The following is a 27,500-nucleotide window of genomic DNA, read 5'->3' as shown; positions in this document are numbered from 1 at the left end:
CACCACTGCCATTCTCATCCCTGCTATATAATTATCTTGCTGTAGGATCCAATGAGGTTATTATATTCCTTTGCTACTTTCCTATTAGAGCCTTCTCTTGACATGCCAGGAAAAATGCCCAGTAGTCTAGGCCACCATCCAGGCCCTACCTTCTGCCCCACCAAGATCCAAGAGTTTCAGTGCTAAAGGAGTTGATGCTTAAAACCCAGAGATGCTCAAGTTCTGGGAACCAAAGATTGAGGCCTAGGACAACCATTAACATAATTCTAGTGATATTTTAAATTAATAGATTTTTGTTAGTTTGTCTGGCCCACAGATGCTAATAACAGTGCCTCTTTTGGGGGTGCCTGGCTGGCTCTGTCTCTAGAGGATGTGACTCTCAATCTCAGGGTCATGAGTTCAAGCCCCATATTGGGCATGGAGTCTACTTAAAAAACAAAACAAAACAGTGCTTCTTCTGGAAAATGTATTCTCAATTCTGCAAAATCAACTTCTAAATAAACTTTATAACCACTTAAAATTGAGTACCTTTCCTCAAAAAGTTAAACAGAGAATTAATACATGACTCAGCAATTCCAATCCTAGGTATATACACCAAAGAATTGAAAAGAGGGATTGCAAGAAATGCTTGTACACAATGTTCATAGTAACCAGAAAGTGGAAACAAACCAAATGTCCACCAGTGGATGAATGAATAAACAAAATGTGGTTATATACATACAATGACATATTATTTAATCATAGAAAGGAATGAAGTAGTGGCACATGTTACAATATGTATGAGCCTTGAGAACATGATGTAAAGTGAAAGAAGCCAGACACAAAAGGACAACTACTGTTTGATTTCACTTATAAGAAATATTTAGAATAAAGCAAATTCCTAGAGACAGAAAGATTAGAGATTTCCAGGGGATTACAAGAGGAGCAAACAGGAAATTACAGTTTAATGAGTATAGACTTTCTGTTTAGGGTGATGAAAACCTCTGGAAACACTGTGAATGTACTAAATTCTACTGAATTTTATATATTTATACTTTATATTTTAAAATGGTTAATTTTGTAATATGTGATTTCAAGTCAATTTCAAGTCAATAAAGAAATCTGTATATAGTCCACATCTAGAAGTATATAAAAATTGAGATAGCAGATAAAGTAGTTTTGTTCTGTAAAGAACATATGGTGGGAAAAGAGGGCTGACTCAAAAAACTTGAGTTCAAGCCGTAACTCAGCCATTACTAATTAGGCTTTCTTAAATCAGTCATTTCCCTATCTGAGCCTGTTTCAGCATACAAGGAATATGGATACTATCTGCTCTGCTTAATTCTGAGGCTGAGATTCAGAAACTGCATAGAAAACTCTATTGTTTTCTATGGGAGAAAAGTACTAACTACTATAACAAATGGAAAGTGAGAAGCACTGGAACCCCAAAAAGGGCAGGATGAATATATGCTTTCTCTTTCTAACACCTTATCTCTTACTTCAGAAGCTAACTAGGCTTTGGGTAAATCTTGAGAATCAATTATTTGGTTTGGAGGAGGTTCAGTACAGTCCAGGGTAATTGCCGGAGCTTACCAAGTTGAGGAACTATTCAATTTTAGTCTGAATCTGCAGTAGCCGACCCAGCATAGTACAGATTCTGTCTTGTGTAGTAAAAAATATAAAGTTCCAAAGGGATTCTAGAATCAATCTGTAGTCCATGATTGTCTTTCAGATTATAAATGATCTATAGGTGGAATGGGGCTACTTCAAAGCTTCACCGGTAGGTAATATGAGAGATGGGAAGGAGAACTTGAGTCTGTTTTGGTTAGAATATTCAATAAATCAGGCTCCAAATATGAAAAAAGGGAAGGAAACCAAATTATTAGCCTCATCAAACTATTTAAAGGTAATAATTTAAAAATGTATAAAGTTTTAACTATCTAGTATTTACATTTTTAAATATAGTTAACATAACTAACATTTTTAAAATCCCTCAGAAACCAAAGGGAAAATACAAATAAGAAACAATATATTGGTTTATAGGATACTTGTTGAATCCATACAAATGTATAAGACTGAGCATATATGTAAGTTGTATATGTAAGTTGTTAGGGAAATTATAAACACGTTCTAGGTAATGTAGTAGAGTGGGAAGTTTCTGGTGACTTGAGTTCTAGTCTAAGGTCAGCCACTTGCTGACCTGTGTGACCTTGAACTTTCACCCTCTGTCTCCTTTGTACAATGAGAAGGTTTAGCACTAGTTCTCAAAAAACAAGTTAGTTTTTGGTGTTTTGTTGTTGTTGTTGTTGTTGTTGTTTGGGGGTTTTTTGCTTAAATTTTAAGCAACAGAACCTTTTCTTTAGATGAACTCTTCCAAGAAGCCTGCTATGTCAAATAAATAAACTCAGAGCTGCTCTGTTTGAAGTAAGGTAGGAAATCCAGACGCCTGTCTGCTTTCTGCTCTCTTATTGTCCTGGCAGCCCCAAGGTGCCTCTGAAGAAGCTTTAGGGCTCCACAGAACACAGTTTGAAACCCACTGGGCCAGATGAAGCCAAAGGTCTCTTTCTGTTCTAATATGTTTTGATTTCACTAATGTAGGCATTTTCAAATGTCCCATATAAATGCTTATGTTTAGAGGAGTTTTTTAATTGTAAATATATTTTTGGCAAATAGAGAAGAAAAATTTCAGGAAAGCTTTCCAATTCTAATCTACTACTACTAATTTACTAATCCACTTTACTATTTTACTAATCTACTTTAATATGGCCAATAAAATTAAAGCAATTAATTAGATTAAAGGAATGAATTTTCCACTATTACATTTGACATATTTTTCTTAATATAATTTATTTTTAATTTGATATGAGCAATTTGGATATATTTCTTTTTACCCCTTTTGTAGGAGCAGCATTTTAAATAAATATATATATTCCTTTAAAATATACACATATACCTTTTTTCCAGTAGCTCACTGTGCCCTTAGATCTATATAATCACTACAGGCAATCAGCAGTAAATGCCAATCTACCCTCTGGTTAGGAGCTAACTTGCTGCTCTAACCCATTTTTATAAACCTTCCTATATACCTTAATCCTTTCAAATGCAACTGTGACACAAACTATTACAGACTTTTAAAAACCTGTTCTCTTGGAAAAAAAAAAAAAAAACTGTGGAGCATCAGTAACCAGATAGTATTCTCAAATTTCAGTGATCTAGTCCATGGAGCCGTCCCCTATGCATAGTGCTCTGTTTCATGCAGTACATGGCTTTAGCTGGCCAAATCTTTTTTTTTCCCAATGAATCAGTAGAACAGTGAAGATCTTACTTTTTTTTTAAGCAGTGGCATATCAATGAGGCACAGATGTGTATTCCAACTCTGCATGGATGAGCACACTGTTCAATAGTGCTGGCTCACACGGTATCAGGGCGAGTTATCACTTCCCATGAAGGCACTCTTATCACCAGGGCCCAGAGAGGTGGCTGCAAATCGCAGCCTTTTTATTTTCAAGGCAGTTCTGCTGAACATTCAGGCTTCAAAGATTCACACTTCCAAAACTCTATAAGAGTTTGTGAACGCTCAATTTGCCAAAACTGTTTACAGTGTAATTGGGCACCGTACCTGTGTCCATGAGATAGCGAAGGCGCTTCTCCACCAGCGCGGCACGGGTGTCAATTTGCTTTTGCTCATTCTCTAGTGCTGCCAATTCTCCTACAACATACTGACTGGTGTCTTTGAACCCTTTCTGTTAACGAGAACAAACAGGAAGAAAAAAAAAATCACTTGTAAGTTGCATTTTTCCTTTCTACAAACACTTAGTAAAGCACTTACCTAGAGAACCAAATACACTGTAAGTATCACCCTTAGTATGAAAAAGCACCTCCCTGTAATTTGAAAAATTTTCATATATGTTATGTATAGCAAAACTTTTGTAACTAGAGAAAATTTTAGCTGTTGAGTATTATAATTCAACAACCAGATTTGCCATATTTAAAAATTTAGCACGGAGAAAAAAAAAACCCTTAGAGTTAAATCAGAGTTATTTAAGCATGGACAAGGATAGAAGATAATTTTCCCCTTGGTGATTGTCAAAACAAACACCAATGACACCTTTCATTTAAACGTGCAATATAAAAAAATGGAGCTTTACTAAGGAAATGATCCTTAAAGTATTCTGGAGAAAAAAATAAAACCCAAACAGATTTGTGCTTACAAAAATAAAAATTAAAGAGACACATTTCTTGATTTTATAGTAAATATACTATTTAAAATACTTTTTTAAAATGGTAAAAGAGAAGTTTCTAATATCTCCAGTTTTCCTTCCAGCTGGCTCCTGTACTTTAACATGTCATTCTGTTGATGTATCACTAATTATTGAAGCTGCGAATTCTAACTTGACAGGTGGTTTCAAACCTTGCTACATAGGATCTACTGCAACTAGTACACTGATTTGGTTAATTTTCCATCTAACCAAATTTGAATTTCAATTTGAAATCTTCCTTTTTACAATCATTCATGTTTAAAAAATGATCCTAAGAAGTTTTATCTGATGTAGCAGTTCTATTATAATGTGCCAGTATAGTCTTAATTTTTATTTTAATATTACACATTTAAATCATGATGGGATGGGGTTATTATTTATGGAATAGTTACAGATAGATTACTTATAGCTCCCTTTGGAATACCTGTTTACCTTGTGACATTTCTAGAGCTAAGTTTCCTAAGTAGCTAAGGAATACTAAAGAAATGCTTGAGTAATTACCCTCACCACCACCACTACTAAACATCAGCGGTTATAACATTATATATTCAGAAAAACAGATGTGAACAATCTCTTCTATCAAATCCCTTCCCTACCTAGAAGCATATTAATCCCTAAGAAGCCATAACGAATTATCTTTTGGTACTCCTTAAACAAGAGACAACAATCAAGAATTATGAGCATATTTTAGAATTTTCATGATCAATAAACATATCTAATCATACATATAACTTACATATCTTTGGAACTAATAAAGTCACCTGTGAACTCAATTTATATCAGCTTACTCTTGAATTGATTATGGTAGTTGACAAACTTAAAGTCGAAATATTTTACAAAATCAAAAAACTGATAGTTTCTCAGGATAGCATATTAAATAAGTTACTCTATTTCTTAAAGATTCATAAAAATGGATATTCTATCTCAATATGAAGTATAACCAAAAAAATACAACAGAATATACACTAATGGTAACTTTTAAATCTGGATTAAACTTGTCAATACTTTTTGTACCTATCTGCCATACAACAGACCATTTTCAAAAAGGAAAAAGGACTTTTCTCATTCCCATCCAAGGGGACAAAACAAACATAGCAGTCTGCAAAGACAGCATGAGGAAGAAAGATGTAAGAAAGCAGAAATGGTAAGCAACACATAAACTTCATTGTTTTTATGGACTGACTGTTAAAAATAAAGTCAAAGTTTATAACCAGATTTCTTTAGTGTGAGTATATAGTATACTCTAGTATTCTGCAACTCACAAATTATACCAAATATTCCACCACAATAGGTCAGGCTTTCTATGTACGAAAGCCTGTCTTAGTACAACTTAAAAATAAGAAGTTTGTAGGACCCTACACTTTGTTGTTTGTAATTCTGAGTACACTTATAAGGATTTAAAAATCCAACAAAGACTATTTTAATAGTAAAAACAGTGAAAATATTTACACAAACTATAGATAATAAAAAAGTAGCAATGCTACAGAGAGCTATGCTTCCAGACAAAAATTCAAGTTAAAACTTGTTCTTCCTGCTTCTGTCCCGCAGCTGTCCATCAAAAGCAGCTTTCTCCCTGCGGTCTATCAAATATTTCCCTCACAAATCAATTTTACACATGATCAGCCCATACCCCTACTGAGCTGAACCTCCCCGTTAATTAAGTGAAGAAATTACCATATATATTATATTAATGCAAACATCATTCAGCTAGTAATTCACGGCTGATCTGGATAATGGAAAGGTTGAACACCCATTAACCCAAGCCAACAAAATGGGTTGGCTGAGAAATTCTAGCAGGTCTCATGTGACTTTTCCCTCTAACTGCAGCTCTGCGGTATCTGCTATTGTAATAATTAAAATCCTCCTGGTAGATCAATACTGGAATCTCTTTATGGGAAGTGCCCTGATGGAAATGTCTCAAGGAAGCTGGGGCTGTGGAACTCTGAAAAATTCATTTTTTTTATCTGACAATTATCACCACACTGCAGACTAATTCAACAGTGCACCCCTCTCACTCTGCTTTGAATGCACTGGAGATTGACATCTTAAAAAACCTAACATCTCATTTTAACAAATAAAGGCACTATTTCCACATACAGTTTGGAATTATCAGCAATCATGAAACCACACAAAAAATTAATATACATTAAGCACTTCATCTTCTGATGGCTTCCTCTGAGTTTCAGTTATCGCTGCCTTCTCCTCATTTCCTTTCTTTGTATCTTCCTGTATTGATCTCTGCCTTTTCATCTCTTAAAAAAAAGGGAAAGACATGTAAAATTATTATAAAGCTTGATATTTGTGTATTGAAATGTGGATTTACATTATCAGCATATATATATATATATATATATATATATATATATATATATATATATATACTATTAAATCATAAGATGGGAAAACATTTTTTAAAAGTGTTTCTACCTGGTCTATTCTCAACATATTGACTGAAAGACTGAAGTTGAGTTTTTCTGACTGTAGAATCCTTGCTGAACACAACAGGATTTCTAAATCGTTCTGTTGCTTTTTGTAATCGCTCAGTCTGGAGATCTTCTGTGCCATTCTAAAAGTAAAACAAATGTAGTAAGACAGTCCTGATCGCATAAACATGAAATTACATAATAGTAAAACAACTTCTACTGTTTTAAGATAATGCCGAGTCAGAAACTTTTTGGAAGGAAAAGGATTTTAAAGAGCTCTACATAGCTCAACTACGGATTCTGTTGCCTGTAACCAAACTTTGGGAGACATGGTTTAGACAGAGGCTCACTCTTGATAACTTTGATTCATTAGACACTGTAAACCCCTGTGTCTTCTCCCAATGATATCTATCATTTAAAAGCCATGTTGCTTCTGTTTATTCCCCACAATTCTGCCCCATGGGTTTGTACGGTCCCATAGACTTGTATGACAAGAAGAACTAGTTTCTAATTTTATGCCCATTGAGATAAACCACTAATGCTGGATGAAGGCTAAAAGGTAGGATTATAATACTACCCCACTGAACTGCATTTCATCAGCTCTAACTTTCCAAAGCCAGATTTGTAAGTAAGCCCTTTACAGCTAAGGAAACTACAATTATCTTTTCCAGAGCTTCCTATGTTAATACTGGTAACAAATTCAAATGGTTCTATCAACAAGAAATATCCCAGAAGACTGAACTACTGCAGTGTGTGGAAGCTGCAGATACCGAGGTGCTGTGTACCAAACAAATATTTCATTTTATACCTAATCTTTTATTATTTTTATTAAGTGTTTTGAAAGTAAATAGGGAAAGGCTAAGATGCATGACTAATAGCTAAGCCTGCTGAATGCTGAAACTGGTTATCAAAAGCTACCAAGACTTTGCCCTTCCTCTGCATTGAGACAATCAGTAATGAGGGAGTCCTCCAATGGCCTATTCTCTAGCCTCAAGGAGGCCTGGGATACAGAATCCTCAAGGGAAGGTAACAGTTTATCCTTTTCCACAAACACAGAATGCCTCATTTATAAACGTGTAAACTGCATTTTATTAAAAAAAAATAAAACCCCAAATCAATGCGGAAAGCTTCAAGAGAACAGATGGACTCTATATGTTCTTTATAAGCACCATTTAAAAAAATCTTAACTAAAAAGATTCATACAAAGACAAGCTGTTTAAAGCACACCTTTTGTTGAAATAACTTTAAAGATTGCCACATACAAGCCTTTTTAGAAAGAAAAACCAATTTCATCTATTTAGACAATTAAACCTGAAGAATGAAAATACCTCCATTTCATTTTTCAAAGTTATATGTCTTTGTTATTAAGATCATGCTTATAGTATGCTAGCTATGTAGCTAGGATAGAAACAGTTTGGGCTTTTATTTATTTATTTGTTTGTTTAAGAAAAGTGTGCATTCTTACTGTTATCATTATAATTGCCCAAGAGTTTAAAACTCAAGTCTTTACCAAAATAAACAAACACAGCTAAATTTTTTGAGGCCTGGCAACATGCTAAAATATCAGTGCGATTAGCCAGCAAATCCCATCTTAAGAAACGTTTTTACGACTAGGGACTTCTGCCACTTTACAAATGTATTCCTCTAAACCCACTAATTCAGTTAGCCTTTTCAATCCATTGTATTATTCTTAGGCCAGCGTCATTCTGCATTAAATCCACTGCAGAAAGCTAAATTGAACGCAAAAAATCAGACCTGATCCAGGCTTCTTTTTGTTCAAAGATAGAGACCAAAAGTCCTCTGGTGCTGCCACACACTTTCATCACCAATTTATAGAAACCAACAGTATAAGGGAAAAGCAATGAAAGTCATTGTTTTGGGACTTCAAAGCATCTCTGTGTCAGAGGAAGGAAATCCTTTCAGTCAGCAGGGCAGTCTCCATAGTCCGCAGGTGGGTGAAAAGTTACACAGGACTAGAAGTGCCCTAAAGCTACAGAACTATTAATGATACCATGTGAGGAAAAGGCATGGCTTGGTAGGGATAATATAAATAGTGTAAATAAAAATAATCTCTCATGTAGCATTTTGGCTAAAATCCTACACAAGGTAAGATTCAAATTGGCACAAAACACACGCAAGTACCTCTATATACAGTCACATACCATCTTCAGGTATTAATTAAGATTAATTCTAGTTCACCTAAACAGGCCAAAGGTTGAGGATGATAGAAAAAAATGCTGGAATTTTCTTAGCAATATTCTTCCTAGTAAAATAAGAGTACATTCTTGAGAATAGTTTCTACTTTCACCAACACATCAATTTATAGCAGTAGTTTCTCTGGAAAACAGCATATGAATACTGATTACCATACTGCCACTTAATTGATTAGCTAGTCAATAAAAAAATATATATCTTAATCTTAGGATTATAAAAGGAAGTTAGAATATGCAAATAGAGAGTCAAATATTTTAAACAAGTAAGATTTACCTTAATATCTTGTTCCGAGCTCTCAGTTATAGCTTTCTGTGCAGCACTGGAGAGTGAATTTGCCACCTGTGGCTGAGCTTCTAGGAGCTTCTTTAGCTTCAAGTCTACCAATTTAGTGTTTTGTTCTGTTAAATACACAAACACCATGAATGACTGAGATACATTAAGATGAGCAGGCTATCAATTTAGGGGACATCATAAAAATATTACTATATTTTAAAGAAAAACATTAATTAGGCTTATGAAATAACATTATCAGACCTGACCTATGTAGAACTCTTCATATATATATATATAAACTGTAATACACACTATATAACTATAGTATAACTTAATCTTTAGGTATGTTAACTATATTCTTTTTTTTAACACTTTTTTAAAAAAAGTATTTATTTTTTATTTTTGAGAGAGAGCTCATGTCTCCAAGCAGACTCCCCACTGAGCACAGAGACTGACACGGGGCTTGATCTCATGATCCTGAGATCATGACCCAGGCCAAAATCAAGAGTCAGACACTTAACTGAGTGAATCACTCAGGTGTCCCTATATCATTTTTTATTGAGATATAATTGATATGTACCATTGTGTAAGTTTAACGTGTACAATGTGCTGCTTTGATACATTTATATAATGCAATACTATTACCATCACAGCATTAGTTAACATCTTTATTACATTTACCATTTCTTTTTTGTGGTAGGAACAATTAAGATCTAGTCTCTTAGTATATTCTTTGTATATATACACACATATACATAAACATATATATTTTCCCCCTTATCAGTTCCCTTAAAGAATATAGTCAATATAACTTAAGACCATTCAGTTACACTTTATATTTAATAGTGGCTATGCTTACCTGAAAACCTAGGCCTGTATTAGATGTATGCATTTATATAAGTAACTGCATGGGTTATACATAATAAAACGAGCTATCTACAAAGTAGATATTTAAAAGAGGCAATACATTTTATTAAGTTATATTATTTGAGTTTCAATTCTTCTGGCATATTAAATTTATACACATAATACCATATTAAAACAAGTCCTTAACATTATCTCAGTCATGTACACATCGTTAGAATCCAATGTTTTAAGTATTAATGGATATGGATAGAAATTTAAAATAAATAAAATACAGCTATAACTTTTAAAATAATTTCAAATTATTTTCAGCAAGTATGTTAATCTTTAATAATAAAATAATTCAGAAACAAATGGAAACAATTCCATTTAAACAAATTCACTCAAAGCAACTCTTTAATAAAATGGTTGTAAAAGACATGCCAACCATTTGGTGAATGATATTTTTCATAAAGATTAATAAGTTTTCTAATTATAAGACTCTTAATAAATGCTATTATCATTACTTTCATGCAAATTGGTCAGTTTATATTGCTAGGCTTCTCTTTTAAACAATATCTGATGAACTATGGTCAAATCAAGATAAAGATTAAACAATTTATTATTAAAACATTATGACTTTTATATACATATTAAAAAAAGAATTTTGGGGAAAATAAAGAAAGGCTAAAAATCATAATACATGTTATGTGCTTCCAGATTCCAGTTCACATTCCTATTATTGCTATGAAATAAACCTATACTCTGGATTGCAAAGTCTATCCTATGCACATGCCAATACTTATCAGCATGCTTGAGAGTTACAAACAATATATTAGTTAACTCCAAAAACAGGAAGGCTGAGATGTGTTTTCTTGTTTGGCATACATGAAGTAGGAGAGTTTTTTAAAAAAGACGAGAGTTAATAAGCCTGTTAGTCCTAACATTTTTTTTTTAAGTGAACATAAGTATTGAGAGTGGCTCTTTCATTTTCAAAAAAATTTGTTTTATTTATTTTTAAGTCATCACTACACCCAATGTAGGGCTCAAGCTCATGACCCAGAGATTAAGAGTCGCATGCTCCACTGACTGAACCAGGCAGGTGCCTCTAGCCTTAATATTAACCAACCTTTAAAGTATTCCACCAACTTGCTACAACTAAAACCAGAAAACGTCCCTCACCTTACCTAAAAAATGGCTAATTTTTCTGTCTTTGTAATCTACTGCAAAATAAGAAAATATGTACCATTTACTATCAGTGATTTTATATGCCCATAAATTGCATCTTAAGGCTTTAATTCTGTACTTATGGATACCCTCAGCAGTAAAGGGGGGTTAGTGGTTTCTGACAGAGCTTTCGGTGGTGGTTGTGGTGAACAGGTGGATAAGTAAAAACAAAAATCTCTTTCAAAAAGAAAAAAACAAACTTACCAAGTTCTACTATATTTTAAATAGAAGAAAAAAGTAGTCCTAATTTTGGGTTAAACATTTAAAAATGTTCCTTAAATCCCAGCCTTCTCCTGGATTTGTATAATTATAAATACATGGACTTCTATTTAGTAAAAGTATAGTTTGACACTAGACCATGAAGGAGCCTACTAAGAAAGGGCATGGGTTTTCTTGGGTGCTCCTTAGTTTTTCTTGGGTGCTCCTCAGTCAGAAAGACTCTGGTTGATTGTTTCTTGGAGAAATAACAGCATGATTTCAAACAGAGGAAGAAGAAACAAAGCAGGTGAGCATTGAAGGGACATGCCAGGGTTGGGAAGAAGAATATCTACCTGTTCTCACTCCCTTTGGCTTTTTACAGAAAAAGATAAATATTAGGGACTTTGCTTCCTCATCTTTAAGTCTAGAGAGATGGTCAAACACTTTATATTCCTCTAAGAATTCAATTCAAAGAGCATTTATGGAACCTCTCATGTATACAAAGCTTTGGATTGCTATCTGATGTTGACTATAGAAGCAATGCATTAGAACACTCATCTAATAAACCATAGTATCTTTATATTTTACACAATCACTTAGTGATTATTTATTGACATAAGATATGAAATTAATTTAGTAGCAGTCCATATAAGTAGTTTCCAAAATGTCTTACTGTAATTACTTATTGAATGGTAGAAATTAATTTATTAGCATTATATAAATATTTAAAGTAAGCACAAAATTTACAAAATAATATTACAACTAAGACTATCAATTCTAAACCAAAATATGATCCATGGTTGACATTTACATCTCAAATATTCCATAGGTATTACATCTTTACCTTATGACATTAAAATATTCAGGCTGACATGGGAAACCAATTTTTGAATGCTTATAAATTATCTCATATACTATAAAATATAAAAATAAACTTTAGTATACAAAGTACAATTTATTATTCCAGTTTTATTGCTAATTTTAACATGAAATCTAAAACAAAATAACAAAATTGATGGAAAGTGGATTTAGCTAAATGATTTGTGAGGGTATAAGATGTAATAAAACTACACAAGAGTTTATCATTATTAATGAGATAATAATAAAAATATGATGATAAAATTTGCCATGCAGCAGGATGCAAAATATTTATAATTTGAAATTACCGGGAGTATCAAGGTCATTTTCTAAGTTAGTAAGTTCATCTCCACCTCCTACAACAAAGCCTTCAGGAATCTCCTCGTTAGTATCTATCTCAATATTATCATTTTCATCTGTAGGAACATGTAGCAATGATGTTAGTATATTATTTCTATTTTATATCATTTATCCAAAATACTAAAGTATAAAACTCAGTATTTTAATGATAGTTATTCAAATATGGTCTGACACAGATCAGCAAGAAATCAGTGTTAAGTCACTTTTCACTACTGGATTAACATTTATATTTTATATTCACATGTCAAAGATGAACTGTCACATCAAAGCAGATACAAAGGTTTTGACAATTTGCCACACACGGTCTCTGAATCACTGAGCTCATCAAGTCCCTATATTTTAAAATATAATGTGTAAGTAATCTCTAATAACAGCATACAAAAATAAAGTTGATTTGGCAATAAAGTCATTAAGTAATATTTCTAAATTTCACATTTTTAGCATTTATTAGATATAAATATATAAAGAAATAAATCACTGTTCATAAACTTGTAGTTATATTTAATCATTTGCATGAAGACGTGAATGCTTTTCTACTATCAATGACTATTATCATAAAAGTATTATGGATAAATTAAGAGACAAAAATTGAGAATGAAATAGTACCTTATGTAAAAGAAAGTTCAGAAATAATTAGAACAGCCATCTTGGAAGACTGAAAACTGGGAAAAACTGTTACTATTCAAAACTAAATACATGGAAATGATGAAGCTGTACACTATTTTTTATTTTTTTTATTTTATTTTATTTTTTAAAAAGATTTTATTTATTTATTTTTTTCATGAGAGAGAGAGAGAGAGAGAGAGAGAGAGAGAGGCAGAGACTCAGGCAGAGGGAGAAGCAGGCTCCATGCAGGGAGCCCGATGTGGAACCCGATTCAGGGACTCCAGGATCACGCCCCAAGCCCATGGCAGGTGCTAAACCGCTGAGCCACCCAGGGAACCCCTATATGCTATTTTTTAATACACTTAGTAAAATGTTTTAGGTCACAATTAATTAATGGAGTTTTTTATATTAAAGTTTTCTATTATATACTCTTGTCCTTTCTAAATCCAAGTGATAATATTGGTTAAGTAATTTTGAATTTTGTGCATTTGAAAAAGCACAGCAATAATTGGATTTGCATGTCAGAGGTTTAGCTTTAAATTCTGTTATTGACAGGTACTGTATCTTTTAGAGAAATACCTCTCTAGCCCTGAGAATTGAAGAATATCCCTACTACTCTACAATTAACATTTTATTGGGCATCTTTTATTAATGATGAGGTATTCTAGCATTATTGCAATTGAAAAATTCAAAGTTCTATAGTTTTGGCTTAATCCTTCAGTATCTGTCCTTTTCCCTGCATACCTTTGTGTTTGATTTGGGGCCTCCCCAAGTAAATACTTACCATGATCATTAATATTAATACTAACAGCTTACATTTATTGAAGATGTTCCAATGTAGATGGCTTACTACATAAGCCATTTAGAAGAACATGACAAAGAAAAAAAAGTTTTAGAAATGATCCTGGGGAGAAACATTGCTGAATGCTTTCAAATTGCTAAGGCATCATACTTGGCTCCAGTATTTAAGTACAATCAGTTGAGAAATATTTTCTAATCAGTTGTGCTTAGCACAACTAACTTCATAAATGTTACATCTTCATTAGCCTCAAAAATTCTCTAAATAGTTTTGTAGTAAACAAAAATGAATGGACATGTATTTCCTGAGTACTAAATGTTTAGAATACTTCTCATATTAATCTGCCAGAAATAGTTTACTATCAATAGTTTTTAGAATGTAATACATTGTTGCTGTCAACCAGCCTGTATTGATTATTAGTGACCATAATTAACCTAGGGTAAAAGCATAAAATTCAACATTCACTTTGTACATTGTATCTACAATTTATAAAACATTGCTAGATGTTAAGGAGATACCAAATTGTATAAAACACTTATTCTGCCTTAAAGTTATACATTCAGGTAACTATGTAGGACAGATAAGTATTTGGGGGTAAAAGTAAGTTACAGAGCAAATTCAAAAGATGAAAAGATTACTCTTTGCCAATAGTACCAGGAATTGTTCTTTTGGAGCACAAACCTTCAAAGCATACTAGAAGGAAAATAATGGGAGGTAAGTCTTCAAAGAAAGAACTGCAGAGAGGCCTAAAAGGCAGAATGGGAAGTTTAAATTCTACTTGATAGGAATGGAGAGATACTGATACTCTAACATGATCAGCACTGTGTTCTTTAAGAGCAGCCTATATGAAAGAGTAGTCTTTATAAGCAATTTTCTATCCAAGTGTCTTATTGTAATCAGTTGTGAAATACGTATAAAATAATTAGTAGTAATATAAGCACTGAACTTTATGACTTTTAAAATTATAGTGGCTTCAATATTATTCCTAAAATATCATTCTTGCTTACTTACATTCTGATATGCCTTCTTATGTGACAGAAAAAGTGGTCTAGGATCGCCCACGTGAGTGTAATATGCATGTGACATCATCCTTCATGTGAGTGAGATTGCTGACCTAGATGTCAGACTGGAGAACTCAAAGGCTGCAGGCAGTAAATCCAGGTTGGAGACTGTTATAACCTCCAGGCAAGCAGCACAGAGAGCCTAACCCAGTATATAAGATTTGGGAGTGGGTATGATGCAGTTTGAAAATCTACTGGCTGGATGAAGAGGGATACCGAGGAGGAGAGGGGTGAAGCAGACGTCAAAATTAACCCTCCAATCTGACCGACTAGAATGATAGCTTTGCTATGAAAAGAAATAGCTAAGTCTGGAAATGTGGTCAGATATGGGTACTTTCAGGTTCCGGAGATATGTAGAAAATTGTACTTTCTTTCATTATCCACGTATACAGAGCTGGGTTCCTATGTGATGTTAAATGGGTGCCATTCATTTTATTTCCAGTGAAATGAACTCTATTTAGACTACCACTCACCAGCAATGCTGAGTGGGTTGACTCAGTGTTTATTTATGTATTGCTAACCTTAGATAAAAGGATTACTATATGGGAGGGCAAGAATAAAAATTGATCTCCTATACAGCTCAAGTCTTCTTAAGAATGGATTTCTACTTTCTTTCCATTCACTGACTTCAGTTTTACAACAAACCCTTGAATTATTTTCAGTAGTTAATGTTACACATTTCTTAACACCTGTGGAAATAGTCTAAATGCATTCTAGCAGAACTAAAGTATATGTGTGTCTGTGTGAGAAATCGCATCTTACGTTTATGATTATCTATCTATCTATCTATCTATCTATCTATCTATCTATCTAATCTATCTTTGTGGCTAACAACTAAAATCTCAGTAGGTGAGCATGGCAGAAAGTAAACTAGAGATCCAGTAGAAACTAGTTTAAAAATATGGTACATATAATATATGCAGGAACAGGTAAAAGGAGATTGGATATACACTGGAATGAGACAGTACAGTCCACTTGACACTCAGGAGCACTATAAGCAAAATGGGAATCCCAGTGGTATGATAAATAGCACAGCAATAAGGCCAGTCATAAAATCTCATTTGTAAATAAGTTGAATGGAAAAAAAGGATATCTGGTGACAGTAAAAAAAAGCATTTTTACAAAAAGAAACTGAGGTGATCATAAACATATATTCAGAAAAAAATTTTCTCACTTGTATCATGATTTTTTAAATTCTCATTGAAGGTCCCTATAAAATTAATGACTTTTAAAAAAATAAAATAAAATTAATGACTTTTAAAGTTATTCTATAGAAATCAAATATAAAACAGAAAACACAATATAAATAGAATTACTAATAAAAGCTGAAAATAAAAATTATATCTTGGTTAACAAGTTTTGATAAGCCTATTTGCCATAACTGAAATAAAGATAACACAGGCATAATAAACACATAAATTCTCATGGATGAAATTTTTTTAAAAAATTTCCTTTATACACTTGAAATGCAAAAACAATGTACACTACTTTATCTAAGTCAAAAAGCGGCAACAATGTCCACTGAAAAGTTAAATTACCCTAATCTAACTCAAACCAAAGTGATAACTTACTAATAAATATATAATAGAAAATATGTACCATATTTAATATACCATATAACATGTACTAAATACATGATATAATTTAATCTTAACACAGGACAGATACCTCTTTCCAAGTGCCCGTGGGCCATTAACAAAAATTTATTTAGTCAAAATAAAAGCTTATTAATTCACAAAGCAGAAATTCAGGCCATAACACCATACAATTAAAAATGAAAATATCAAACTTTGTACCCAAATATTCACACCTTGCCAAGTAAAGATCAATATAATTAAATGAACCCACAAGTTGCAGGATTTTAACCTGCAGGATTTTAACCCACAACCTGCAGGATTTGCAGGTTATTATAGGTCTATATAACTACTGAATGATGCAGAAATTGAGAAAAGATGCAGTATGCTACAATATCACCTGATTCTCTCATAAGCCCTAAAACTATGTCAAAAGGAGGACAAGTAAAAGCTAGCCTATAGCTCCTTGGACAGATATGCTTCTGTTATTTCACTAGAATTAGGCCATTTGTGGTTGCCATAGAGTGCAAGTGGGTTGTTTGAATATGGCTACATACAGACCAAAAATACTTTGTGTGTATTTCCTATAGACACTATGAAACTGAAAATAACCTCACCTCAAATTTGCTAAGTTTCCTTTCCTAACTGAGACAGGTTGCTGCTTGAGAACACAAAAAAAAACAAGCTTTTCAAGTAGGTTCAGGCAATGAGTCTCAGATCATGTTCAACATATTCCCTGGGCTGTGCTATATTATTTCAGCTCTTGACCACCCTCTCCTTTGTCTCTCTGGACCTCTGCTTCTAAAACCTTCCCATCTTCGTCCTCCCATCTAGGCTAGTCCCTACTTATTTCTCTCTCCTCTTCCTTTCACACAATTCCTTATTCAGGACATTCCTACTAGACAACAGAAGAGTAGATACTAATCTGTTAATTTTCCCACCTGACTTATCAACCTCATAATGTCATTTTTCCTTAGGAATTAGACTCTTGTGAACCCAAGTGAATTTCTAATTTACTATGCAAGTGTCAGCAAACTATACCATGGGGGCAAAATATAGCCCACCACAGATTTTGGGTAAAAAACCAGCAGACCCATGCATTTACATAATGTTCAAGGCTACTTTCAGCTACAAGAGCAGCAGTGAGTAGTTTAGACAGAAACCATATGGCCTTCAACACCTAAAGTATCTACTCCTGCCCTTTTCAGGAAGTTTGCTAAATCTTGACCTAACACGGTGACTGTCATGACTCATTAGGTAAGTACCTATGTATAATGGTTGAATTTCAGGCAGGAATTTTATCCTCTCCCTTGTCCTAAAGGTCTCTTCCCCTACTCCCAAACTCAACAGCTTCAGCTTAGACCTTGAGGGCAAAGGAGACCTAGTCTGATCCATATACCTTTACTGAGGTCAGGGAATAAGCCTACTCTACTTGTTGTAGGTCAACCTTAGCTCTGATTAAGAGCCTACCATCTGATATATGGCTGCTTTCAATATCCAAAATATAGTGTGTCCCATAGGAGAAATGGACCCTGGTCACTTTGATCTTTTTAGGGAACAGAGACTAGACTCCTCAGGTTTTCGTTAAGTTATCTGCTGAACCCTGTCCCATCTTTATTTCACCTGACTTTCCCTGTTCTAGTCTATACTTCTTTGCTAGCTCCACAAATCCAATCTGCATTTGCTTTTATTTATGTTGTTTGATTACTGAATGATACCAAAATCAGCTCTTCACGTTCCCCAGTTACCAAGTAGGGAAGATACACATTCTATGGATTGTCACATTGATGAAGTCTCTCTACCTAGTTTAGTCCTGGCTTAGTCTCACCTGGGGTTGACTATAGTGATAAGACCAATTACACAGATGACCCTTCCTATCTATGACTCTTCATAGATGAAGAAAAGCTTACCTTTGATTATTAAAAGCCAAATACCTGATTGATGGGAGCACAGGGTTTATCCATAAAAATAAAATAGATTAAAAAGATATAAAAATAGATACAAGAAAGAGAAGATGAAGATCAGTGTGCTTGAATCTTCCAAAGAGTAGATCAAGTACCACCTTAGACTAGGAGGAGAAAGAAAAAATGAGAAGGTATAAAGGAAGAGGCAGTTGGAAGAGTTCATGAAAAAAAAGAACAGATCAGGAGGGACCACATGAACAAGAGAGTTAGCACTGAAAGACCAGTCAGCACCAATGTGAAGACTCTACAGTGAGCTCCACTCATGGTCTATGATAAAGCCTTTTTGTTATCCAGTGACATCTGCCTGAACCCTGCCTGAGACTTCATTTTAACATTAAGCAAACTATCTAAAAATAATAATAATAAATAATAATATTAAAACTTGGGGATCCCTGGGTGGCTCAATAGTTTAGCACCAGCCTTCAGCCCAGGGTGTGATCCTAGAGACCTAGGATCGAATCCCGTGTCAGGCTTCCTGCATGGAGCCTGCTTCTCCCTCTGCCTGTGCCTCTGCCTCTCTCTCTCTGTGTCTCTCATGAATAAATAAATAAAATCTTAAAAAAAATATTAAGACTTTTAATTCTTAGCCTTCCCACAGTTTATAGCTTATTTAAAATAGCATTATTATTTGCTCACTACTGAAAAAAATATTAAAAGAGACATTAGATACCTCTCTGTCCCACTATTACAATGAGTTTATGAATTTTTCTTATGAGTTTATGATATCACAAGAAGGGAGCATCAGTAGCTTTAGAATGCTTTATATGGAGGGTCAATAATATGAGTTTTTTTTCTATATTCTGAGATATAAGGACGCAAAGATTTTTATGACTTACTTGGAATAGCTGGAATTTTTATGATGCCAAAGAAATACCTTGTTATTAATAGTAAATGAAGGCAAATTATCATAGCATTATATAAATGTAGCTATGAGTAGCAACTGATGTTACTATAAAACGGTAGTGGAGAGTATAGAAATTGCAATAAAAATTCCAAATGATAGGAGTTGAAAAGATGAAGGATTTAAGAAGGTATAAACAATCTGAGGAGACCGGAAGGACAGATACACAGCTGTTTAGGAAAGCAGCTTTCAAATTTATGGGATGGAAAGTTATATGCTATAGACATTAACTAGAATTCGCTACAACAGTAAGTTTGTAACATAAGGAATCAATTAGAAATAACAGCAGTAAGTTTCAGTTTACTTTGAAGAAACTTATCATTGACCTAGAAATTGCTTACCTCTATTTCAGTTCTCTAAGGTCTTATTCGAGTCCACACTTGCCTACTCTTCAGAGTGATCTTAGCATTCTAAGATTAACTCAGGACAAGAATCTCGCATGCTTTGGTAAATAAATAGGTTATACACCTTTGAAATTAAAAAAACAAAACAAAACAAAAAACCCCCAAAAAACCCAAACCAAACCAAAACCACTCACAGGCCTCTTCAGTGTACTCCTCTTAAAAATGTAAAAAGTTCCAAATTAAGGATGCCCAAATTGAGCCTTAGGAGGCAAAATCAAAATTCTTCTTAATCAAGTCTACAGTCCTTGTCCTAACAGCAGGCTAAGAATACTTTCTGCAGATACTGAAAAAGACTTTCTCAGAATAAGGAAACTACGAAGAAATGTATATGGGGCTTACTCAAAATGCTTGCATATCAGGCTATGAGGCCAGAACACTGTTAAGGCTACTTTCTAAAGATCTAGTTCCAAGCAAAACTCTTTCGTGCCAAAGCTCACCACTAACAAGTCTCATGACCTCGAGGTTGAGGACCTGAATGCATTTTACTCACTCCTACTACAATTAATGAGGCATCATGGGGAATCATAAAACAAAGTCTGTATGAATTTTTTCCTAAATAGTATTCTAATAAAGTAAAAATTAAGCCCAAAAGTTGATTTGGAAAACAGCAAGCATATTCTTTTTATTTATTAAGCTTCCTATAGGTTTTTTGCAACATATCAATAGGTTAGAAACTTTATATACTTGATGCAACATTTTGAAGTGAGAATAAAAAGTCCCAAAGGTCCACTGCAGATTTCTGGGTTGTCTGTAGAATATGATACAAGATTCTTTAACTCACCTCCAGATGCCTTTGACCTTTCTTTCAACTTTTCTGCAGCCATTTCACCATAGCTGGGAAGTTCTGACATCTTCACTCCAGATCGAGCTTCTGCTATTAGCTGACGAGCTCTCTCTCTCAGCTGCCGACGTCGCTCTTCATCTTGCTGCTAAGATATATTGAACAGTTGCCAACTCAGTAATTGACAGAAATGCAATTTCATTTTCAATCTGATCATCATGATAGTAACTGGTTTACAGCATGGTGCTTGGCCCACATTATAAATAGGATGCTCTATATCAGTTGGATGTCACACCATTTTTAAAAGACATCTTAGAATCAGATTTTTAAAAAATATTTACAAATTATTGTATTAAAATGTCTGCTAAAAATTCAAACTAGCCTTTAAAGAATGCTTGGCAATATATATTGCTGAGAAAATAGCAGGGACTGTTATTAATAAAATAATCAGGTTTATTGAAAAAAGTCATAATACTAAAAACAGAATTTCAAGTAATACCTTATGTTTTTTAAATAGAATTTAATTTGCTATTTTCTTTTTTTTTTAAAGATTTTATTTATTTATTCATGAGAGACATAGAGAGAGAGAGAGGCAGAGACATAGGCAGAAGGAGAAGCACACACCATGCAGGGAGCCCGACATGGGACTTGATCCCGGGACTCCAGGATCAGGCCCTGGGCCGAAGGCGGCGCCAAACCACTGAGCCACCCAGGCTGCCTGACTTGCTATTTTCTAATAAAGGTATAGAGCACTGGCCAATAGACATCTTCAGTAGCAGAAAATGCTGCCACACCATATTGATCAAATATAAGAAACAGTATTTTAAGGAGGCTAGAGTGGAACGGTGATAGTATGTTAGTTATACAAGTAATAATTGTTGGTAGTTTTTAAATCAGAATATTGGGTAACTGATGTACTATCCCCATTCCTACTCCTTCTCCCCTCGAATGCACATTAAGAAGGAAAAATAAGGGGCGCATGGGTGGCTCAGTTGGTTAAACCTCTGCTTTTGGCTCAGGTCATGATCTTAGGGTCCAGGGATCAAGGCCTGTGTTGGGCTCCCTGTTCAGCAGGGAGTCTGTTTCTCCCTTTCCCTCTGCCCCTCTCCCCAACTCGTGTGTGCGCTCTCTCAAATAACTAAATAAATAAAATCTTAAAAAAAAAAAAGAAAAATCTAATGTGTTTTTTAAATATTTAAAGTAACTAAAAACTACAGAGAATTAAATAACTAAAATTTCTGCTTATTAAAAAAAAGGATTAATATGAATTGTAATATCCAATGTGAAAGTGTTTTGTAAACTGGAAAATTTATAAAATATATATTAAATAATATATAAAATAGAGATGGTAGTCAGAAGTTAGGTGGGTCACTGTAGGGGAAACTAGGAGGTAGGAACAATACACAGACACAGAAGCAAGGAGGTACAATGGAGAAAAAGCACATAGCATAGGGCAAAAATAACAACAGAAAGACAAGGCAAGAAAAATAAAGCTGGGCAGATAAGACTGTAGAAGCCCTGTCCATCAGGGTAATTTATTGTAAAGAAAGCAAGGGTCAGTTAAAGGTTTGTTTTTTGTTTTTTAAAATATTTTATTTATTTATTCTTGAGAGAGAGAGAGAGGCGGAGACACAGGTAGAGGGAGAAGCAGGCTCCATGCAGGGAGCCTGACGTGCGATTCGATCCCTAGTCTCCAGGATCACGCCCTGGGCCGAAGGCGGCGCTAAACCGCTGAGCCACCTGGGCTGCCCTAAAGGTTTGGTTTTGAATGTGTGTGTCTTTGGTGGGAGGTTGGGGGAGAATGACCAACTAGAGGTGTTATTTGAGAAAGATGAATATGACAAATGTGTTTAAGATAGGTTGGCATAGGGGATCCCTGGGTCATACAATAATACCAGCTATAATAATTTTTAAGAGGTAAAATTACAAAAACATAATCTTGTCATTCATAAAAGAATGACTCTGGCATAGATTATCAACAGTTATTAAAGCTCTTTGATAAATGTCTGATGGGAAACCAGATATTCGTATTATGCTGTGGCAGACTGTATTTTCCAAAGATGGCCATGACAGTATTTTTCATTCCACATGTTCTCGGCAATGTGACCTTGCCACTCCCTCATCAAGTGGTAGAGTTTAATTCCTCTCCCCTTGAATCTCGGCCAGCTTTAGGCACTTGTATTATAATCAGTAGAATAAGTAAGTGTTGTGGGTGATTTCCAAGGCTAGGTAGGAAAAGCCATACCCCTTTTTGCCCAGTTCTCTTGAAATTCTAGCATTTTTTACTCTCTGGGAACCCAGCTGTCATGCCAGACAAGTTAAGCCTTGAGACTCCTTGGCCCACATACCAGACATGTGAAAGAAGAGGCATTCAGAAGACCACAGTCCTTAGCCATTTTAAGTCAACCCCAACTATTCAAGTCTCCTTAGACAAATGCGCAACAGAGACAAAGCATCCCCACTGTGCCTTAAGTTCTGACCCAAAGAATCGGTGAGCATAAAAACAATTTTTTTTTACACCACTAAGTTTGGGGTAGTTTTTACACAGCAATAGTAATTAGAACATATGCTTAAGTAACACAACAGAGATTATTTCCTAGTTGCAAGGAGAAGCCTCTTGTAAATGGAGAGATCAGAACTAAATCAGGGATTAGGGACCGCTAATCTAATAGTCTTGGCATCATTAATGCTGGGTCAACGGTATGTTAAATTTTTTGATGTGAAGGACATAAATTGCACACCACCAATAATATTCCAGCCCAAATGTTTAAAGTGAATTCACTAGGCCTTTCAATAAAACCTCAGTTTATCATATACACAGAGGATAGAGAAACATGATAAATGGCATGGCAAGGAAGCAACCAAATAAATTCAGGTATGATATTCAGGATAACTGACCTGGTCATTTTAACAAGAAAGTTATGAAAACAAACACACAACAAAAACCAACTAACCAATCACCATCACCACCAACAAAAGAAACCTAACCAGATATAGTGTATGGTCCTGGGTTAGACAGTGGTTTGAACAAACCATTTTTAAGGGACATTGCTGCATCAATCACAGAAATCTGAATATAACCATAGTACTAAATGAAAGGAAAATACAAGTTGACTGGAAAAAAAAGTTTATTCAGTAATAACCTCATTTTGGCAAAATAAATACACATATAGATATACATATATAGAGAAAAACTTGGAAGGGTATTCACAAAGTCGTTATGATGGAGACATCTGGGTGTGGAAATGTGATATTTTTGTTTTCTTACTGTGGTTTGTCTTCATTTTCTAATTTTCTATAAGTGTACTACTTTTATAATAAAAGTTATTTTAAAAATCTGAGGAGAAGGAAGAAAAGATGAGATGGTAGGTTTCCATCTCATGAGGGGTGGGTGGTAGTTGTGGTAAAAGCAAACGAAGGGGGACCCACATTCCAGGGAAATTCTCTCAATATTTAGAGACAAAAGCCTACTTGTAATTAGAGGAGTAGTATGCAGTAGGCAGGGTAAGACTGAAGATGGGAGCATAATATGCATAAATCTGCAGTTCTCTACTAATATTTCTGAACTTGGAAAATATACTAAGAATAAAAGGAGATACATGCTCAATTATGGTGATTCTGGTAAGGTTGCTGATATTTCTTAGCTTTTACATGCATGATCTCATTTAATTTTCACATCCCGATTTTTACCAATGAGAACATTTAGGTTTAGAGTTCTAAATTCACAACAACTAGAATGGATGTCAGAACCGGGATCCAGCCCAGGTCTGTTGGACTACAGAGCCCTTGCTCTAAACCGAGAAAATATGTGATCCCAAAAAGTATCAAATTACACGACCAACTAAGGAAAATTGAGCTTTTACTAAACTTTCATCTTTCAAACTTAAGAAAAGTTAAGAGCACTAATAAAAATCATTATTTGGTATGCCTCAGGCAACTAGGTTTAAGTGAATTTCACTGCGTGAATAATGACTTCTTGCAGAGCTGGAATTTGGTGATTCAGACTAAGATGAAGCGGTCTTGGGTCATCTTAATGGAGTTAAAATGAAATAAATGATTCTACCTTTCCAAATACGAAATGGGAACCTAATTTTTTTCTCATAAGCTACCACGTCCCCTTGGTCTCTCTCCTCCTCCAATAATACTCCCATCTGCAGATGTTTCTAAGAGCTTACCAAGAGTGCAATTTAACACAGGCAATCATTAATAAAACCAACTCTAAATACTAATTAGGGACACTTTATCAATTTCCATGTAAATTGTTTGTTTGTACCTATTTACCCGTTATTGTTCTCTATACAATAGAAAAAAATGCAAATGAACAAATCAGAATGCAGCCCTAATGGGACTTTCTGTTTATAACCATTAGCCCAGAGGTGTGCTGTAATTCAATTCTCAAGTAGCAAGATTTAGCCTCATTAACAGACTGCAAGGGCAGGTTACAACTCATAAAACCCTACAGTAAACAAAGTTTATGGACACAGCACAAAATCTTGAGCCTGATTGACAGAATTCTAGTTCCCTATCAGATTGCCTTGATTTACTTTTCTACTAATGTCCTAACACCACAGAGACAATTTTGCTTGGGCCTAGAGCTCTCCAGTGGGATGGCATATCTGCGTTGTTTGTTTTCTTACCCATTAACTTCCCTTAAGACAAAGAACCAACTGAAAAAATAGAAGCTAATTGTTAAGGTCAAAAGGAAAAGCTTGTAATTATAGCAATTGATTATGCAACAATTTTTATTTAATTGACAGTATTAATTTCCAGATTCATTATAAGTAAAACTATTTCATTTTAATTTTTATATGTAAGCTCCATTAAAAAGTTGATTTTTGCAGTAATATTTACAGAATAGTTAACAACAAAATCTATGGATCTTTTGCTCAGTAGAGACATAACTGTTTATGTCAAAGGAACAAAATAACCAGAGAGTATGGATGATGGTTATTTTTGTACAGCATTCAGTCCAAACTGCTCAGATATGTAGAGGAGTACTTCTGACAATAATGGTTTACTTAAACCTATCCAAGTAGAAATGTGTTATTGCTAATTTTTTTTTACCATTCTGCATTCAAAAAAGACAAAAATAAATTATTTAGCTGTAAATAAATCATCTGTTTACTATGTCTGCTGAAAAAGGAATCTTTTCACTGGGATGCATAGGTAAGGTCACTTAGGAAATGGCTGTCACTAAAAAGAAAAGTGCACTTGAAAAATCCAATACAGTAGGAAATTTATGTATCTTTCATTTACCTGCCTAGTCTAAATAACCTTAAATAAACTGAAGTAGTTGGCTTCCTATTTCTATGAATGAGTCTGATGACATTTACCTTTTGCCATACAGTATTATTTGGAATTAGACTGTTACGTAGGATAATCTGGCTTTTGTATGACGGATGCACTCTTTGGGAGGGCTTGATGAAAGCTGTACTTTCGGAAGGTCACCCTCCTCACACGCATCTTTTTATATAAGACAGGTTGTAACAACTTTTTTGGTAAATACTAGCTCTGTCCCTGTGCACAGTGTTTTCACACGTTGACTTGTTCAGTGCTCACAATTCCGTAGTAACTACTATCTCTCTGATTTGATAGAAATTAAATCTCACTTAAATACACTGCCCAAGGTCATACATCTTGTAAATGGCATAGTAAAAATGAAAAATCACTGCCTTGATTTCAAAGCACTGGTCCTACCTATCACATAACTGGTGTTCAGAGAATGTTTCTGAGGCCCTACTGTGATTGTGATTTTCTTTTTTTTAAAACTCGTTTTTTTTACTTATTCTTGGATTTTACAAATCAGGTTAAATTCCCCTTTGTCCTACTGAATACACAGAGGTGAAAAGAAACTAACTTATTTATATTCATTTAAAACAGGTTCCCAATCTTTCCCTTCTCAAAAGTACTGAATGTAGTACTCAAGCTTTACACATCTTCAGCATAAGGCAAAAGTCCTGTTATGGTGCAAGGAAAGAGCTTGTATTTCAATACAACAAATTTAAGTATTTCCAAAAATAGAAAGTGGATCAGAACTAACCACTTTGGACATAAGCAGAAAAAATATTTAGTCCTTTCACAGCATGTCTTCAAGTTACTGTTTTCCTTATCGTTCTGAAATGGTCTACAATCTGCCATAGATAGATGCACTAGTAAAACTTGAACAATTTAAGGACAAACTCTTCAAGAATAAGTAATGTAATTCCTTGTTTCCTTTCCATAAAAATGTATTGGTATGCAATTTTTATATTTCACAGTTCACCGACATCTAGGCAAGCTTTCTTCCACTGCTTCAATGGTGCTACTTTTAATTTTATCCTCCTTAGTCGTAGTAATTAAAGTGATCAGCAGTGGCATCCCAGCGGCTTTGACACAGCTACAACCCCCTAGCAGACTTTTGCTTTTAAGGGGAAAGGGAAGAAAAAGACTAGAGTTTCATTTCACAGAGAACAAGAAAATCAAGCTTCTCCAATCCTCAACTTCATTCAATTGTTCTTTCAGCAGCCTTTGGATCTTAAGAATCAAATAAAAATGGCTGCCATGGGGGGTCCTTTTTATGCTTGCTGCAAATGTCACCAACTGACATTACTTTAGCCAAAAAATGATGCCATGGATTTGTGAAGGTGAATTAGAACATGAGAAACTGTCAGTGTAGCTGCTGAGATCATTACCCACCCATGGGTGTCTTTCATAACATTAGATATTTTTATTCAGTTAGTTGAAAAATAAAGATTGAAAAGTCTATCTAATAAACATGTCTACACATGCTTTCATAA

General features: G+C 34.3%; 1 protein-coding gene across 5 annotated transcripts in view; it reads right to left on the bottom strand.

Moving 5' to 3' along the window:
- The window catches only part of EHBP1 (EH domain binding protein 1), a 315,930-nt gene that overhangs the window by 39,478 nt on the left and 248,952 nt on the right, over positions 1–27,500 (bottom strand). For 4 of the 5 annotated variants that reach the window (XM_055328018.1, XM_055328020.1, XM_055328017.1 and 1 more), the window contains 6 exons: positions 20,725–20,872; positions 12,583–12,690; positions 9,149–9,273; positions 6,666–6,804; positions 6,384–6,490; positions 3,599–3,722 (listed from right to left, as the gene is read on the bottom strand). In XM_055328018.1, coding sequence (XP_055183993.1) covers positions 3,599–3,722; positions 6,384–6,490; positions 6,666–6,804; positions 9,149–9,273; positions 12,583–12,690; positions 20,725–20,872 — 751 coding nt within the window. The remainder of the gene's footprint in view (positions 1–3,598; positions 3,723–6,383; positions 6,491–6,665; positions 6,805–9,148; positions 9,274–12,582; positions 12,691–20,724; positions 20,873–27,500) is intronic. The other variant, XM_055328021.1, reaches the window with a different exon arrangement.

The sequence above is a fragment of the Nyctereutes procyonoides genome, unplaced genomic scaffold (assembly GCF_905146905.1).
Source record: "Nyctereutes procyonoides isolate TBG_1078 unplaced genomic scaffold, NYPRO_anot_genome, whole genome shotgun sequence".
In the NCBI taxonomy this organism is placed as follows: Eukaryota; Metazoa; Chordata; class Mammalia; order Carnivora; family Canidae; genus Nyctereutes; species Nyctereutes procyonoides.
This window is presented reverse-complemented; position numbering and strand designations above follow the sequence as displayed.